This window comes from Corticium candelabrum, chromosome 21 (assembly GCF_963422355.1).
Source record: "Corticium candelabrum chromosome 21, ooCorCand1.1, whole genome shotgun sequence".
Taxonomy (NCBI): domain Eukaryota; kingdom Metazoa; phylum Porifera; class Homoscleromorpha; order Homosclerophorida; family Plakinidae; genus Corticium; species Corticium candelabrum.
Window position 1 is genome coordinate 3164052 of NC_085105.1, and position 15921 is coordinate 3179972.

The following is a 15921-nucleotide window of genomic DNA, read 5'->3' on the forward strand; positions in this document are numbered from 1 at the left end:
TTCTTTTCCCTTGTTAACGACCCTTACATCTTTTAGGGCAATCCTGTCCCAGCAAAATAGTCAATATCATCAAAACGACATTGTAGGGAGCCATCAAAACAAGCGTGCTACTGTCACGTGACAGTTAAACCTAAACCACTTTGCTAAACCTACTTTGAAGTGGGTTTAGGGAAGTGGGTTTAGGGAAGTGGGTTTAGGGAAGTGGGTTTAGGGAAGTGGGTTTAGGGAAGTGGGTTTAGGAAAGCGGGTTTAGGAAAGCGGTTTAGGTTTAAAATAGAACTGGTTTAGTGCAGGTGGAAACAAGTGAATTCTTAAACCAGTTTAGCTTAAACCACTTGTTAAACCGGTTTAGGCACTAGTGGAAACGTGCCCCTAGTGCTTGCTTGAGAGTACATATGTATGGTTCCACCTTTAGGGATTTTGCATTTGACACCTTTTAGGTGATAATGGAAGGAAATCATTGACTAAGTAACATTTAATGCAGCTGACACTGTAAGAACTTCAGACTGTGGACACAGCCAATAGAGATCTAGATGTTCAATTGTGGTCAGCAGTAGTCTGGTTGACAGGGCTGACAAACTTTGATTTGCTTTTCTGACTCCCAAGAGCTTTCATTTCCATAACAGCGCAGACAATTCTTAGGGTTAGCAGATGACACCTAACATCGAAATTTTACCAAGGCGAATGAATTGTCTTGGGTTTTTCCGTGATGAAGTCATTTGTGAAAATGACTAGTCTTTGCAGACTGTGTAAAAGTGAGCAAAATGTCTATCTATTCCATTCAGGAAGTTCAACGTCTCAGTCGAAGACGAAAAACATCAAAATCCCATTGGGATGAAAGATTCTTTCCAGGCCCATTCAAATGAAAGAATCCCAGTAACAAGATGAACAGGGTGTGACAAGGCCTACTAGAGGGAACTGAAAGAGATCCATCACTTGTGGTCAACATGTGGTTTAACCACATAAGGGAGTTAAACCAGATCATTCCTAGAAGGACAAGCACCAAGTAGCACTTTCAAAGGTGTGAATTCGAAAATGGTAGAGATTTGACCAAAGTCATGGATGAAGGCTTACTGACATTGGAGTTTGTCAGTGATTATGGTGCTTACACAATCGAGTTTCTGTGTGACATTCTAATTCCCTTTGGAAGGTTTCCTTAACAGAGTAGCAGCCATGAGAGGTTGCTGTATCTCTAGGGTGGATGGATTGAGTGTTGTTCATGAAACGGAAAGAACAGATGGCAAATGCTTTACAAATATTTCAGAAGAAATGTTACCAAGGATGCTAAAAATTATTGGCATGTTTTGATTGTTGTGGGTGTGCCTGTTGAGAATGGAAATAAATATTGATGTAAAGTATTGATTTCTTTGTTATTTACACACTGGTTAATACTTAAAAGTGTTTACCTTTTTAGGTTATGTTGATGATATAATTTTGCCAAGTACAACTAGAAAGCGTGTTTGTGAAGATCTTGATACTCTTGCTACAAAACGTCAAAGCAACCCATGGAAGAAGCATGCTAATATCCCATTGTAGTTGAGGCATAACTCAGCCTGCTATAGTTTAGTCTCCTAACTAATGTCATTCTGGAAACTTTAGTGCTCATGGATTTTCAGCACATTATACAAGAAAATATCATTGCAGACAGATATAAACAAGGATGATCCAGACTACATGATGTGGTTGATGTTGCGTGGCAGTGTTCATGTGGATCAGTAAACATATAAGCTTTTTTCTCAGATGAGTGCCACTCTGATTTGTAAATATTTTGGTGGGAATTGCTCTAATGAGTAGTCAGATGGGCACAGGTGTGACTCATGTTTATGGTTCGCAACAGCTTTACCAGTAGTCAGCCGTATCTGGATCATGCACAACACAAGTCTATTGGTAACTGGTTCAGATTTTTTCAGTCATCCATCTTTTATGCTTTACATGAAAACTGATCAGTAGTGCGTTTATGTATTTGTCATTTCTGCAAACATCTTGGCGTAACCTCAATTTGTTATGCGTGTTCACATGTACAGCCATGGCAATGTCACATTGACTATATAAATTGAAGTCTCAACGGCACATTTGGCTGCCAAGTTTAAACAAAATCAAGATGGTAAAATGGCATTTTGCTAATTGCACAGACCTTGTTGCCTCACTAAATTACTCCAAGGCATACAAATAGTGCAAGCTCCTGTCCTATTTATATGGTACACTGTACTAAATGACTGGAAGTGAGGTATTTGGGTAGTCGATACTTTAACATAAGTGCATACATCTATGGTAAAGTGCAATAATAATTACTCTAGACGTTGCCAGCACAACTCACCAACCTAATTCACGCAGAAGGTCTGATCAAGTAAAAGTTCAATCCCTACTGTTTTCCTTCATGTGGACCTTGTAACACAATCATGCACCTAACTTGGTGCTCCATACGTAGCAGGTCAGGCTGAGCTCTGAGTAGGTTGTGTTATCCCTGGTTGTCATTGTCCCGGTCCTGTCTGAAAGAAACTGTCCAAATTGCCAGATGGTGTAGTGTCTTCATTTCCTTCCAAATCTCCGGTCTTTTCCACTGGCCTGGGATGTCACTCTACGCTTATTAATTAATTAATCATAGCTGAATTAGGGTCTTACCAAAGTGGACAAAATGTGAATCAAAATGCTGTCCTACATGTAACGGCAGTGACCAGGATGCTCAAGTCTGTCTACCTAGGCAGTGCATTTCTCCTATGAATTAAAGTCTAATCACTAATTCTAGGTGCCTAGATTTTTAGTGCCTGTAAATTAACAGTAACGGGTGGTACGGAGGCGTAATGAGTGCTAACATCATATTACAAATGTCGTTTCGGAACAGAGGATATCGTACACGCATGCGCGCGCACGTGTACATCACACACGCAAACTCACCACATGCCACTTGCATGTTAGCACCAATCCCACGGCGCGTGTGCGCACACGACTCACCCCACCACGTGACATCTGCTGCAACAAGAGAGTCCTTTAGATCCATGATGGTATCACAACTCACAATATTCCCTACATTTTATCTACTTTGACAAATCGTATACATTATGCTTATCAACACTTTGTCTAGAGGAAAGGCGTCATGCGCAGACGCCGTCCCTCACAGCCCGGTGACGCAATCATCACGTCGGTTTACAACAGACAGGCACATCACGTTGCCCATCCCACACACCATCACACAGTCGACACCACCCGCGGCCGGATGCATAAATTCACTCCCGAAACGTCGGAAGTCGCACACACACACACAAGTATCTACATCAACACAGCCGAGCGCCCACGCGACCCTTCTTCGAAAAACACAACACAATTACGTCGTTGAAATCGGCAAAGTGTGCATGCCTAGATACGCACACACACACACCATACAATGTATGCATCCTGCCACTCGGAGGTGGAGTCAGTGTCAGTGCGCGCGCGGTAGGCACCGACTCCCGATCCGCGCTCCGCTATGGCGGCTCAGAGAGGACAGGATGTGAGCAAAGCGTTCGTTCACGTACGAGCCGACTCCGACTCCTACCTCGACGCGCTCTTCGACCACCTCGTCAATCCGACCGCACCGAAGGGCCTTCCTCTGCGACGTCGCAACATCCCCGACGGCTTTTTCTCGCAGCAGGCAGCGAATCGTACGGGAGGCGCCTCGTCGTCGAGCAGCCAGCACAGCCGCGAGAACTCGACCGATTCAAGCTACGCGCCGTCGAGTACGGCATCACAAAGTGCGTATACGTCGTGTACAAAACCGTTGACCCGACGGTTTGTTGTTAATAACAAGTGACGGGGTGTTTGACACATTGTGTTGTGTGTGTATGTGTGTGTGTAGCTGTGGCGCAGACTGCCAGCCACACGCGCTCTCAGTCGCTCCCCGCCAGCTTTTCAGGCGCATCTCATCGACAGCAGTCGTCGTTCGAAATCCAGGGAAGTGCAGGAAGTGCTGGGCGGACCCTCCAACTGCCAGGTCATCGGATACTGACTGAAGACGACGGCTATGGTCCCCTACCACCCGGATGGGCCATCGCACTGACAAACGAAAGCCAAAAGTACTTCGTCGAGTAAGTGCCGCGTCGTTTTACACGTCGGTCGATTGCCTCGACGTGGTAAAACGGGGCGTTGCGAGACACGGTGTAAAAAAAATTAAATCTGTGAATATACGTTGAGTCATCGTTCGTGTGTTGGACAAATGTCGTAGACGCTTTGGTTTGAGTGTGTTCTGTTTGTTTTTAGTCATGTAAATAAGAAGACGACGTGGGAAGATCCGCGACTGCAGCATCTGCGCAAGGAGGACGAGGTCTTGCCTGATGGATGGCAGCGAGCGCACACGGACGAGGGAGTACCGTATTTCATCAATCATCGCGAGCGGACGACGACGTGGACGAAGCCGACGGCGACGAGTACGCAGACGGCGTCGTCGAGCCTCCAGCCGCCGCATTCGCTGCATCAGGGTATGCCAGTTGGTCAGCAGAATCATCACACGCGCTCGCAGAGTCTTCAGCGTTCGCAGAAGCTGCGCATCCAGCGACTGCAGCAGGAGCGCGAGATGCTGCGTCTACAGCGAGAGCGCGAGGTGTTGCTGCGTCAGCATCAGTTTTTGCTTCAGAAGGAGCTAAAGTTAAAGCAAATTTGCGATGAGTTGACGGTGCCCGTCGTGCAGCAGAGAGACCCGATGATGTCGTCAGTCGCATCGGTGACCGGATCTGGATTGACTTACCACAGCCGGGAGAATTCCTCCGACTATGCCATGGAAACGATGCCGACCGGTGCACACGCCAACAATACGTTTCTCTCGCATCCATCGGTTCACGGCGATTCCGGTCTGTTGGATTCGTTTGGTGAGTTGGGAATGGGCGAGGGGTCGGTGACGAGCGACGAGGGTATGATGATGGCGGGGATGCCCAACGTAAGTCCCGGATTGGCGCCAACTGTAACGGCACCGGGCTTGCAGTACGGCAATGCGCATGTTCATGCAGCAACTGGAATGCCGCCTGATTTATTGGATTCGATGGAGGGCACGAGTGTGGACGAGGTACCGAACATGGGTCTTTCGACATCACATGCTATGGATACCGATGATGGTGACCAAGTCGACTTCTTGTCGGAAGTTCGAACCCTACTATCTCATGCGGCCGAAAATCCTCTTTTTGTTACTGATAACTTCTCATAGCCACAGCTTTCGGTATTTCGAGAAACGACACTGAATCGCTGGCTGATCTTGTCTCCTGCTGATACATGGACAACCACACAATAACTACGAGATTTCTCACTGAACTCCTTGTCTGAGATGGGAGTCTGTTGCTTCGTTTTTAGATGTGGTTTTCTTCCGTTTTAGATGGTTTATATATGTAGCTAACTTTTATTAGTTCTTTCATTACACTGGACATGCTGTCGTAGGTGAAGGTTCAAAGTCAGGTCTGGTTTGTGGTGATTGGAAATTCCTGTGTGTGTGTGTGTGTGTGTGTGTGTGTGTGTGTGTGTGTGTGTGTGTGTGTGTGTGTGTGTGTGTGTGTGTGTGGTGTACACTTCTAAAAGTAGTCGACACAGATACATTTGATTTATGCTGACAACCCCACCCCCACCCACCTAAGTACATACTTTGCGAGATTACTGTAGTCTATAAATTCATGTACATCCTTTCCCCTTAACCCCTGTCAGACAAGAGAGCCTGCTGATCGTCCCAATGACTGGGTTGACTTGAGTTTGATCACCTTCTTGGGTGTACTATGACTGCATGTCAACTACAACAAGAAAGAGTGAAGAGAATGGATGGGTATGTACACGTATGAACGTCACATGCTACCAATGTTAATTAATTAAATTCAATTGTTATGTCCATTACATGGATTCTAAGAGTACAAATATAGGTGCCTGTCATACCCTAGAATCAAGTGGTTATACATGAAAATACTCTCATTATGTCAGTAAACAATGTGGGGCTCAGACTTGGCAAATCTCAAACATTTCTACTCAAGCTAGATTCACTTGGTGTGTGGTAGACAACCATAAATTAGCAATTTTGTTCTGTATTATGTGTACAGTACTTGACTACAAAAAAAAAGGTCTCAGTTGTGGTGTAGGATTAACCACATGGCCTGTAGGCATGTATGTACAACCAGCTGATGTGCCAGTTCTTCCCACAGAATTGATCAAGAGTGTGAGAGAAAACCAGAGAGATAATTTAATTAATTATGAGACCTAATTTACTATAGGCATGTATGCAACCCAAGGGCCCATTCTTCACTTTTGCACCTTCCATTGCTAATGCGTTTTGTTCTGTACTAAGGTATGTGTACTTGACTACACAAAGGCCTCAGTATTGTCAATCTAGTGCAGGATTAACTACACCGCCCATAGTATCATTACTTAAAATTGGTATCTAAAGACTCAAAACTCCTGTGCTAGACAGCCATTTTCTATGGGATGACCACAAACTACATATGTAGGGCCCACACTCAACCCATTCATAGAATGAAATTAGCACTACACACAATGTTGGCTTAGGTCGTAACCTAATAACCAGCTGTCAATATAATAGTATTAAAATATCAATGTACATTTTTGTAAGCACTGCATGTCAGAGACAAGTGTTCATTACACATGACACTTACCTCTGTGCCTTCAGCTCTTGAAGTGCTGGCTGACACATTTTCTAACGAAGTTGCACTGAAAGAACCACACAGATATGAAAATTTGCAACAGACAGAATTACAACAGTGTTCACACACACACACACACACACACACACACACACACACACACCTCATACAAATGTAAGTGGTTTCTGGATAAATATTCATATCAAAATTGATGTGTGCAAGGTCCTTGCAAAACACGGTCACAAACCAGGAAAGAAAACCATTTTCACTACACCTTCCTTGTGATTAAAGAGTTCACATAATTTTTGTATGGAAAGCAGAGCAGGAAGTGCCAGCAAGTAGCAATGCAATGGCATGTGCACATGTGGAATGAGGAGGAAGCTAATAAATAAATTACATTCGATTGAGTGGATCTTCAAAAGTCATTTCAGTTCCAGTATATTATCCAATAACAACAGGTATGAAATTGGTTGGGGTCAAAGATTTGGCACCCTTGGTCTCTTACAAATGATCTAAATGACAGCAATAACAATGCCTACAGAGAAGTGCCATGATCTAGCCCTCTTATGACAATTCAAATGTGATAGCAGTATCTGGAGCATACCTGGGGCATTGTATGGGTCAGTTCTTCAGTGCTCTTGTGGACCTCCCAGTCAGTTCAATATGGTCTGTTCTAATAATCTATGTATTAATTAACGGGTCAATCGGAAGAAATTGCAAATATGCATAGTATACAGTTGTAAATGTAATACTGATTTATATGCTGCACATTACACACCAAGGAGTCACGGAGTCTAAATCTGCTTACATCAATCTAGCTTCTGTATACAGCTAGTAAAATACTTATAAATATTGCATGCAGATTGCAACAGGCGGATCCAGGATGGGGCACGTGCCTCCTGGCAGCAGAGCTAGATTACAATGCCAAACAAAAGCCTCAGAAGGTGCTGCTCCCAGACCTTCTATTGCAAGTTGAAGATGACTTCAAAGATTCAAGTGTTGATGGTGATGATTATAGAACAAAAGCCAGGTGGTTGGATATCAGAGTAATATAATTGTTATTTAATAGAATGAGATAGCTTAATTAAGCTCTAATAACAAACCATAGAATGTCTATATTATAATGTATATTATACATTGCTTGAAAATATCTAGACTACAAGTCCCCGGCATAATTAGCTAGGCACCTCTGGATCCACCCGAGATTGGTCGTTTACAAGGTACGAAATACCTCCCACTGAAATGCGTCAATTTATTTGCACAAACACACACACACCCTGAACCCCCATAAGTACACGTCGCCTGAATATTCAAATGTTTTGGCAATTATTGGAAGACACAATGTCATTATTTGTCCAAACAATAACAAACCAATAATAATCTAACCTTTCCATTAACTTTGGTGACTTGGTGACATGATGTGAAAAGGCCCGTTGCACTTTCTTTGCTTTGTGTTTTGCTCCTCTGGCAAAGCACGACTTGTTATTACTACTTACATCTTGATAGCTACAGAAGGAACACTACGAGCTGTTACAAACCTCAATGCTCTAGTTAATGTTCCGTGATGTTCCGATTTTGTGTGAGATACGCGAGGCAGCAAGCTTGAAAGTTGCTCACCACTGACGGATTGAACCACTAATTCATTCTAGAAAGCAAACAGGAATTACTCGATACCAGTTGACCAGTACACGGCACCAAGTCTGAACAAAATGATAACAAATTAATTCTAAACAATCAGTGCTGTGAGTGAGAAAGAGAAATGACGACGACGTTCTATTGAGTCATTTTATTAGAAACAATTGTGGAAAAGTTTATTGCTTATCAAAGTGATAACAACTGTTCATCATTTTAATAATGTTATTTTCACAACAGTTTGCTAATTAAAAGTACAAGATAACAATTATGTGTGCGTGCACATGTGTGTGTGTGTGTGTGTGTGTGTGTGTGTGTGTGTGTGTGTGTGTGTGTGTGTGTGTGTGTGTGTGTGTGTGTGTGTGTGTGTGTGTGTGTGTGTCATACCTGTACATTGCATGTTGTTCTTGCTATGCATTCTCGTATGCTTGTCAAGATGTGGTCTTTGGTCATAGTGGTTTCAGACTCTGAAGTAGGAGATGGAATACGAAAAATCATCACCTTCTCAATCAGTTCTGTCGACGACCCAATCATAAAACCAAACATTTGAGACGAACCTGCAGCCAAACGTTATGCCTCTAATTCAAAGTGGTACATACTAAAATGTCACAACCTGTAGAATCATTGATATCAAATATAGCCTTTATATGTGACAGCAAAAAGAATTCGACGTGTCGATAGGCTTTGTGGTTGGAAGACTTCTTTGGGCTTGGCATCCAACTGGCTCTTCGTTTAGCTATCTAGAATACGGCACACAGCTTGTACACAAAGACAAGCAGCTGAGCTAACGACTAGATGGTACACACCATCAGCATATCATTCATTTAACATATTCTACACACACACACACACACACACACACACACACACACACACACACACACACACACACACACACATGCGCGCGCATTTACATGTAGTGTTAGTAACTACAATGTATTTAATTAATTAAATATATAAATAAGCAGAAACATCATCAAACCTCAATGCTGTCGGACAACAAAAACATGGTAACCGGTTCTCCTCTGTGACTCAAGTTATCGGTGATTTCAAACAAATCCAGTCTGAAAACGAGACTTCGCTGAGCAGACAGCAAGTTTGCCTAAACCGAGTCAAAACGTGCCAACAGCACAAAACAGCTAGGTCATATGCAATACCAACCGGACAACCGTCGACGTCTCTCAGTATGTCAAATAACATAATCTGCCCTTCCATTCTCCGTTTGTCTTCATTGATGTGACTAACAGAACACATAATCATAATCATTCACTCGTACAACGTGCTCAATTGTTTAATTAAGATGTTCACCTCACAACTGTCTTCAGTTGTCTTACTGCATTTTCTAGACTTTCTTTCTGCTGATGGCCATCAGGAGTGTGTTTCAGCATTTCTGTAGAAATAATTTGTATTTACATGACTGAACCACAGAGACGACCACTATTCAAAACTTGGTTGCTACAAACCTTGCAGTAATAAGACGAGGCGAGGTATCCGTTGAATGGGAGTAATCATGAGTTCAGGAAGCGTCTGACGATTACACTGTGGCTTGGCAATGTTCCACTACAAAACAAGAATGAAATCAAATTATTACCTTGCTGTTGACTACTTCGATCTTAACAATATGCTTCCACAATTTGAAATAATACGACTTTGATATACATGAAAGTCAGTCAGTCAGTGTTGAAATAAGAGTAGCAGCCAGTACGCAAATATTGGAATAACAGTGATGACTCAGCCACGTAAGGTCTCTCAGAAAAGCCTTTATATCATATCAAAACATCAATAATACATATTGTGTTGTTTTGCTGTTTCAATGTTTGCATTCGTTTGTTTCCTGCACTCTACTCTACTCTACTTTGCTCTCCCTCCCTCCCTCCCTCCCTCCCTGTGTGGTGTGTGTGTGTATGTGTGTGTGTGTGTGTGTGTGTGTGTGTGTGTGTGTGTGTGTGTGTGTGTGTGTGTGTGTGTGGTGTCTGCTTTATAAAACATGTACATTCTAAAGTTCACGTTATCTAGAAACGAATTGGTGTGATCTTACCTTCAAAAATGCATGAAATCGTGGATAAAGACGTTCACATTGATGGATTTTCTCCTTTGTCATTTCAAAGAAATTTACAAATCGTGGATAGATCCTTACCAAATCATCGGTCTTACAGCCAAAGATAGCAGCACGTTACCAATAAAGTAATGATTGCTCAATGAGTGTTACATACATGATTGAGAATGACCTTTCCGATGTCAGTTTGAGAAGACCACGTTTCTATTTCTTGAGTGAGAGACTCCTAATAAAGGAATACACGACAATGTACTGCTTGCCACAAAAAAGCACACAAGTGTAGCTTTTGTCACATAAAAGTGCATGAACTCTGCAGTCATGTTCGAGTGTGCGAAATGTGCAAGCCAGTGTGTGATAAATGTTGGGTAACAATGAAAAACATTACCTAATTATGGTCACCCACCCGTCCTTGTCTGCAGTATTTAAAGGACAAACGCTGACAGACATACCACAAACTAGTTACAAACCATTAGACATGCGTGAATTTTCATGATGTCAGGAAAGCTGGAAAAAATCGCTCTGATTTCTTCCGCTGGCAGAATGGCTGCATTTCGACTGGCCGACTTTTCCAGCGGTTCTTTAAAAACCTGCAGGACAATCGTCATATACTGACAAATAGATATCCGAAACTGCACTAAACTTACTGTAATAATCACGTCCAAAATAGTTACATAATTTCTCTCAGTCTGCAGTAACTCGGTTGCAATCAATTTTCTAGCGTTCTCTTGCTTTCCTTCCTTAGTCATCACTGTCTCATCCTGTTGAATGCTACTCTTGCCTTCACTGCTTGACAGCTTTTCATCCTTCACACGTTCTACAAGTGATCAATATAATCAATTAAATACAAAGTCTAACAAATTAATGAAATACTTACTAGCTGGTGAGGCGGCCGATCCAACGGATGCATCCAACAGTGAGTTAAGCACATCACTTGTGTAGTTCAACTCTGAGTTATCTCTGTCACTGGTCATAAAATCGGCCGTTCTCCGTTTGCGAGAGCCTTTTAGCTCACCCGATCCGGGATGATGACTCTTCAGCCGCTGTTTCACACCATAAGCCGGCTCACTCTGTTCCTACACATTCACATCTAAGAAACTGCAAACCATTATTACTAAATTGCAAAGAACCTTGCTGAGCAAGTAAAGCGACTCATCAGCGCACGCGGCTAAAGCAACACTTTCCCAAAACCACTAAACACAAGTTGTCAGTATGAGCAATGAATGCGACTGCAAACCATAACATAACAACGAAACCTCCTGTTTAACAACTCGAACACGTGGTGAGTACATTGACACGGTTGAGGAGTCACTAGCCACTATGACATGAGTACATGCCTCATGATTTTCTGACACACAAATGGCACCTAAAAGATCAATCTACTATTATACAATCCAATATGAAGAACTCAATAACAAACCATTGGAAGCCGCAATTTCCTCCATATGTTGCCGTTCCACATCATCGAAGTCATGAAAGCATAGACAACACTTGTAGAATGGGACTTGTTTATAACATTCCATCTCTTCGTCTGTTGCAGTAAATGATCTGTGCACATCAGCCATGACTTGTATCCATGACAACCAATGACATACACAAAAAGAAAAACTTACATATCGTCTCTCCTTTCCCAACATTTGTGAATCCACTCACCTGTCATTATAGGCAGTCCAAGAGCAACCGCAACCTAAAGACATAAAAATAAACAACAAAAAGCTTCACAAAAAGATTTCCACAGTGTACTCTGTATTTTGGTCCCGATACATTTTTTGCTACAAGTTGGGTTACTTTTGAATTGAAGTCTCTTTTTACACTCCCACCCATTGAGTGAACGAGCCAGCACAATGCACTCTAGCAAAGAAAAATGTTATTTAGCAATCAGTACTAGTGTGATAATGTAACAGACCAATTCGTCGCGAGACTTGAATCCAGTGAAGCAGATGTTTAAATCACGCATGACTTGACAGTAAGCAGGCCTCGTCACAGAAGGCAAGGGCTGCAATTACAATTATAATTTTAGCCACAACACACACACACACACACACACACACCAACAACAACAACAACAACAATCACCATCATCAAATAAAACAGTACTAAGTTATAATTCAAATTAAATAATAAAAGATGAGAGATATAATGCAACCGAACTGTTATAACTATAAGCTAAAGGCTAAAAGCAGTTGCCTACTTGTCTGTAATGTAAAGATTGGTCAGTGTTCGTGTTATTGAATATTCTATCATCAACTTCCTCACTGATTACAATACAATCTCTGAAAAGATGTTTGGTCACATAGCAGTTAATTAACCCGATTCCACAAGGTCTTCTCCTGCTGGGGGAGACAACTGGCTGGACACTCAAGCCTACTTGCACAGCTAAGACTAATACTAAACACAAGAAAGGCTCTAAACTAGACAACAAAGTCCTGGTTCAATTTTCAAACGTACAAATATGATATCATTTACATGTATAATGAAATAGGACCTACTATACTGTATATACTACTATGTAGTTGTAGTTTACATGCATACTAGACACTCACCAATTTCTTCTCAGCACACAAAATGATGTAGGGTGGTCCCAGAATCCTATACAAAGAGAAAAATAAATAAGCAACGCATCAATTATAATTTAATTTTTAATAAAACAGTCAAGATAAACTGGTGAACAAATGACCAGTGTGTTGCTATAAAATAATTGTGTAACCCAGATGTATAATCAGCTCATTATATATACAAAAATTAGCGTGCACGTGCACACACACACACACACACACACACACACACACACACACACACACTGTAGGCAAGCCAATGCTTTTCAATGGGCCTGCCATTAATGTGCGTTACTTGAGATTGACATAGCTCACGTTTGCAATGAACAGAAGCCAAGCTGCTCGCGTTTTCTTCTCTATGGCTTTACAACAGTCATATCAAGAAAGGTGTAGGACATATACAAGACGTCGTACTATTCGTAGAAGACGTAGGTCTATCTCCAGGTGACTGTTGCAGCAACGGAGTTCAAAAGATTTTTTCTTGCACATCTTGGTCACTCCACAATCGGATAAGACACAGAGCCTCCGTCTCGCTCAACGCCATTTGTACCAAATAAGCATGTGCAGCTCGTTTTCCAGCACGCTATGCTTGTACACGTTGTGCTTGACCCGAGCCAGTACGGCCTGGCCCAGCTAGAAATATCGAGCTGAGCTGGCACGGCTCAGCACGACTCAGCCCACGTTTACACATAACGTGGAAACCGAGCCAGCATGGGCTGGTCTGCTTACAAGCGCTTGTGTAAACGGGGTATACGTTTCCTTTAACTACAACTTACACTAGAATTAAGTGTCCTACAACATATCAAAACACTTACTTCTATAGTCTTCCTTCTATTTCCACCTTGATAATAATAAAAATAATATAATAATAAATTGAAATATGACGTCTGATGTCACAGTCAAGTGGCATACAGGTTTAGTTAGTTGTCAAGTCACATGACCTAAAGGATGTTTGTGCAAGTCAAATGTTCCAATTCAATTGGAAAAAATGTTTATTGTAGGCTTGACAAGTTCCACATCAAAGTTTATTTAGTAATTATGCAACTAAAAAATCTATCCTGCATTATTCAGAATGATCAGTCTGGGATTGTTATCCCATGCATGATTATACATTCATCCAAACCATACCTGGCAAATTAAGCACAGCAAAGATGCAGCACTCTAGACTGATTGTACACTCTTAAAAGCTGATAATTTATCAAGACAGTAAACTATCAGAGCCAAAGGGTCAAGCTACACTACAGGGCTGTTAATTGGATGAGCTCTTTTTGGACATTTGCGGTACTTCCTGTTCTTGAAACAAGAAAATTTACTCCTGATACGTGTACTGTATTACTGTATCTTTGCTGTGCAAGATTTTAGCAAGTAATTGAAAACCTGATTTGTACACAATGATGCATAGTTGCAGCAAATACAGAGTTTTGGCAGGAAGTTGTAATTACCTTCTTTTTGACTCCCACAGACTATCAAATACAGAACCGCTGAAGTCGTCAAAAACAAATGCCAAACTGCACTCTTCAGGCATCTCTTCCTCAAACACTTGCCCATCATCCGAGTGGCAAACTGTAATGCCTAGACTCTAAACAAACAAAACAAGGCCACAGAAATAAAACTACGTTTAGAGTCTAGACTTTTAGTACGTGTACTGTACTGTAGCACAAAGACACAACATGCTAGGATATCCTACGACGGAAGTCACGTGCGAACGCGTCTTACTGCAATCGCATCCAGCAGTCTGCCGTTTTCGTTGAGCCGTTGACCGACGAGACAAATCATGTCTATCGAGCTGCAAGTATCTAGTTCAATGGAAGACACAAGATACGGCTGTGGCTGGCTCTGGCAAAACAAACTCTAGCTAAAGATAAATAAGATAACTGCTAACTCGTCACGCCGTCTTCCCTCTTCTTAAGTTCATCTTCCTTGTCAAATATCACACGCACGTAACGTTTGTTAGACTTCTTAGAGCCCTGTCGCTCCTCCGAATCCAACTCCATAGTTCAAGTAATTTGAACAAGCGCGCGCTACAATTGTAAACTGTACGCATGCGTAGGCATATTCGTCAAATACCCGTATACTGTACACTGCAAGTGCTGTACCTTCGATTGGCGAATGAACGTTACATCTCTGTACGCGTCTGTTTGTCGCGCTGCTTTGTTGCTGAACAACGACGACGCTTCAGCGTGGGGAGACCTGACTTCGTTGATGCCGTACCTTCGTCGCTGTTTGGGCTGCTGTGCGTGTGGTTGTGTACTGCAAGAAGCCACCGTTGCCGCACAGTGCGGCCACAGCTACTGCCGTCGGTGTGGTGAAATCGGAGAGAAACCGGTGTTGAGGATAACGTGCAAACAATGTCGCAACAGAGACAACCTTGTGCCTGATGAACAGATGCGCACAATTGTGTCATGCTACAGAGCTGTGTGTACTCTTGTACACACGTCCACAATTTCTAAGAATAGAGAACTATCGATGCAGCACAATGCCTGTGCGGCGAGTGGCGTCGTTGAGAAATTAATAGATGAAATTGTTCAGGGGAAGTCATTGCCAAGCTTGGAGATCTTACCAAAGACAAACTTTCCGCCATGTCATATTCAGCGAGCTGCTGAGCAGAGACGAGAGGCTGTTGCCAGGCAGGTTGCAGACTGTGAAGACTCAAACAGTTCTCTGGTAGCCCAGCTGAGTGCTGGACTCATCAGAGAGAGAGAAAGGAAGGAGAAATGAGCATCGGAATTGACAAATTCTGCTACATACAGATTTACTAAGAGCTTGATTATTGAATTATTTTATATATTAAATTAAATATATAAACCAAACTGACCAGTGTCTAGTTCCGGGTACTTGGGACGCAGATTTTGGTTACAGACACGCCCTCCTTCGTTTTTGGCTCGCGTGCCTCACAACCCTTTGAATCCGTTTGGCGCTCTTCGAGTTCTTTTTTTTTTATGCCCAACACTTGTTGTGTCGAAACTACTTTTCAAGCAATAAAGTTTAAGTAGCTCCAAATGGACTGCCTCGCAACAAAGAAGCCACACGTAAAGCTCTCAAGCTTTGCACTTCAATGGACTGATTTGGTCTCAGAAACGTC

At 42.4% G+C, this 15921-nt stretch overlaps 4 protein-coding genes across 4 annotated transcripts in view; 3 read left to right on the forward strand and 1 right to left on the reverse strand.

The window, feature by feature from the left end:
• The window catches only part of LOC134196656 (propionyl-CoA carboxylase beta chain, mitochondrial-like), a 9477-nt gene extending 7519 nt beyond the window's left edge, over window positions 1-1958 (forward strand). The window contains exon 19 of the mRNA XM_062665863.1: window positions 1415-1958. Within this exon, the coding sequence (XP_062521847.1) occupies window positions 1415-1536 (122 nt within the window). The 3' untranslated portion in view covers window positions 1537-1958. The remainder of the gene's footprint in view (window positions 1-1414) is intronic.
• Window positions 1959-3382: 1424 nt separating this feature from the next.
• On the forward strand, window positions 3383-5436 carry LOC134196579 (transcriptional coactivator YAP1-like). The gene is made up of 3 exons (XM_062665750.1): window positions 3383-3728; window positions 3833-4061; window positions 4234-5436. The coding sequence occupies exons 1-3, from the start codon at window positions 3464-3466 to the stop codon at window positions 5168-5170; spliced, it is 1431 nt and encodes a 476-aa protein (XP_062521734.1). The 5' UTR covers window positions 3383-3463; the 3' UTR covers window positions 5171-5436.
• An 81-nt stretch (window positions 5437-5517) lies between these two features.
• Window positions 5518-14861, reverse strand: LOC134196328 (protein ECT2-like). The gene is made up of 25 exons (XM_062665429.1): window positions 14722-14861; window positions 14556-14635; window positions 14282-14418; window positions 12828-12873; window positions 12191-12280; window positions 12028-12135; window positions 11898-11971; window positions 11705-11832; window positions 11541-11650; window positions 11415-11477; window positions 11162-11360; window positions 10932-11101; window positions 10755-10874; window positions 10445-10513; window positions 10270-10380; window positions 9695-9791; window positions 9540-9621; window positions 9393-9471; window positions 9214-9333; window positions 8845-8971; window positions 8619-8788; window positions 8138-8244; window positions 7986-8063; window positions 6612-6666; window positions 5518-5741 (listed from the first exon to the last, which is right to left on the reverse strand). Exons 1-25 carry the CDS (start codon window positions 14831-14833, stop codon window positions 5655-5657), a joined length of 2619 nt encoding a protein of 872 aa, XP_062521413.1. The 5' UTR covers window positions 14834-14861; the 3' UTR covers window positions 5518-5654.
• Window positions 14862-14911: 50 nt separating this feature from the next.
• Window positions 14912-15644, forward strand: LOC134196725 (E3 ubiquitin-protein ligase MSL2-like). Its single transcript, XM_062665942.1, has one exon. It carries the CDS (start codon window positions 14949-14951, stop codon window positions 15555-15557), a length of 609 nt encoding a protein of 202 aa, XP_062521926.1. The 5' UTR covers window positions 14912-14948; the 3' UTR covers window positions 15558-15644.
• Window positions 15645-15921: the final 277 nt, after the last annotated feature.

Coding starts and splice junctions, on each gene's coding strand:
- LOC134196579 (XM_062665750.1), top strand. CDS start 3,464: ATGGCGGCTCAGAGAGGACAGGATGTGAGCAAAGCGTTCGTTCACGTA. Junction 3,729..3,832: donor GTCGAGTACGGCATCACAAA/GTGCGTATACGT, acceptor GTGTGTGTGTAG/CTGTGGCGCAGACTGCCAGC. Junction 4,062..4,233: donor AGCCAAAAGTACTTCGTCGA/GTAAGTGCCGCG, acceptor GTTTGTTTTTAG/TCATGTAAATAAGAAGACGA.
- LOC134196328 (XM_062665429.1), bottom strand. CDS start 14,833: ATGGAGTTGGATTCGGAGGAGCGACAGGGCTCTAAGAAGTCTAACAAA. Junction 8,789..8,844: donor TGATATCAATGATTCTACAG/GTTGTGACATTT, acceptor GTTTGGCTGCAG/GTTCGTCTCAAATGTTTGGT. Junction 5,742..6,611: donor CAAGAGCTGAAGGCACAGAG/GTAAGTGTCATG, acceptor TTCTTGTTGTAG/TTGACATGCAGTCATAGTAC.
- LOC134196725 (XM_062665942.1), top strand. CDS start 14,949: ATGAACGTTACATCTCTGTACGCGTCTGTTTGTCGCGCTGCTTTGTTG.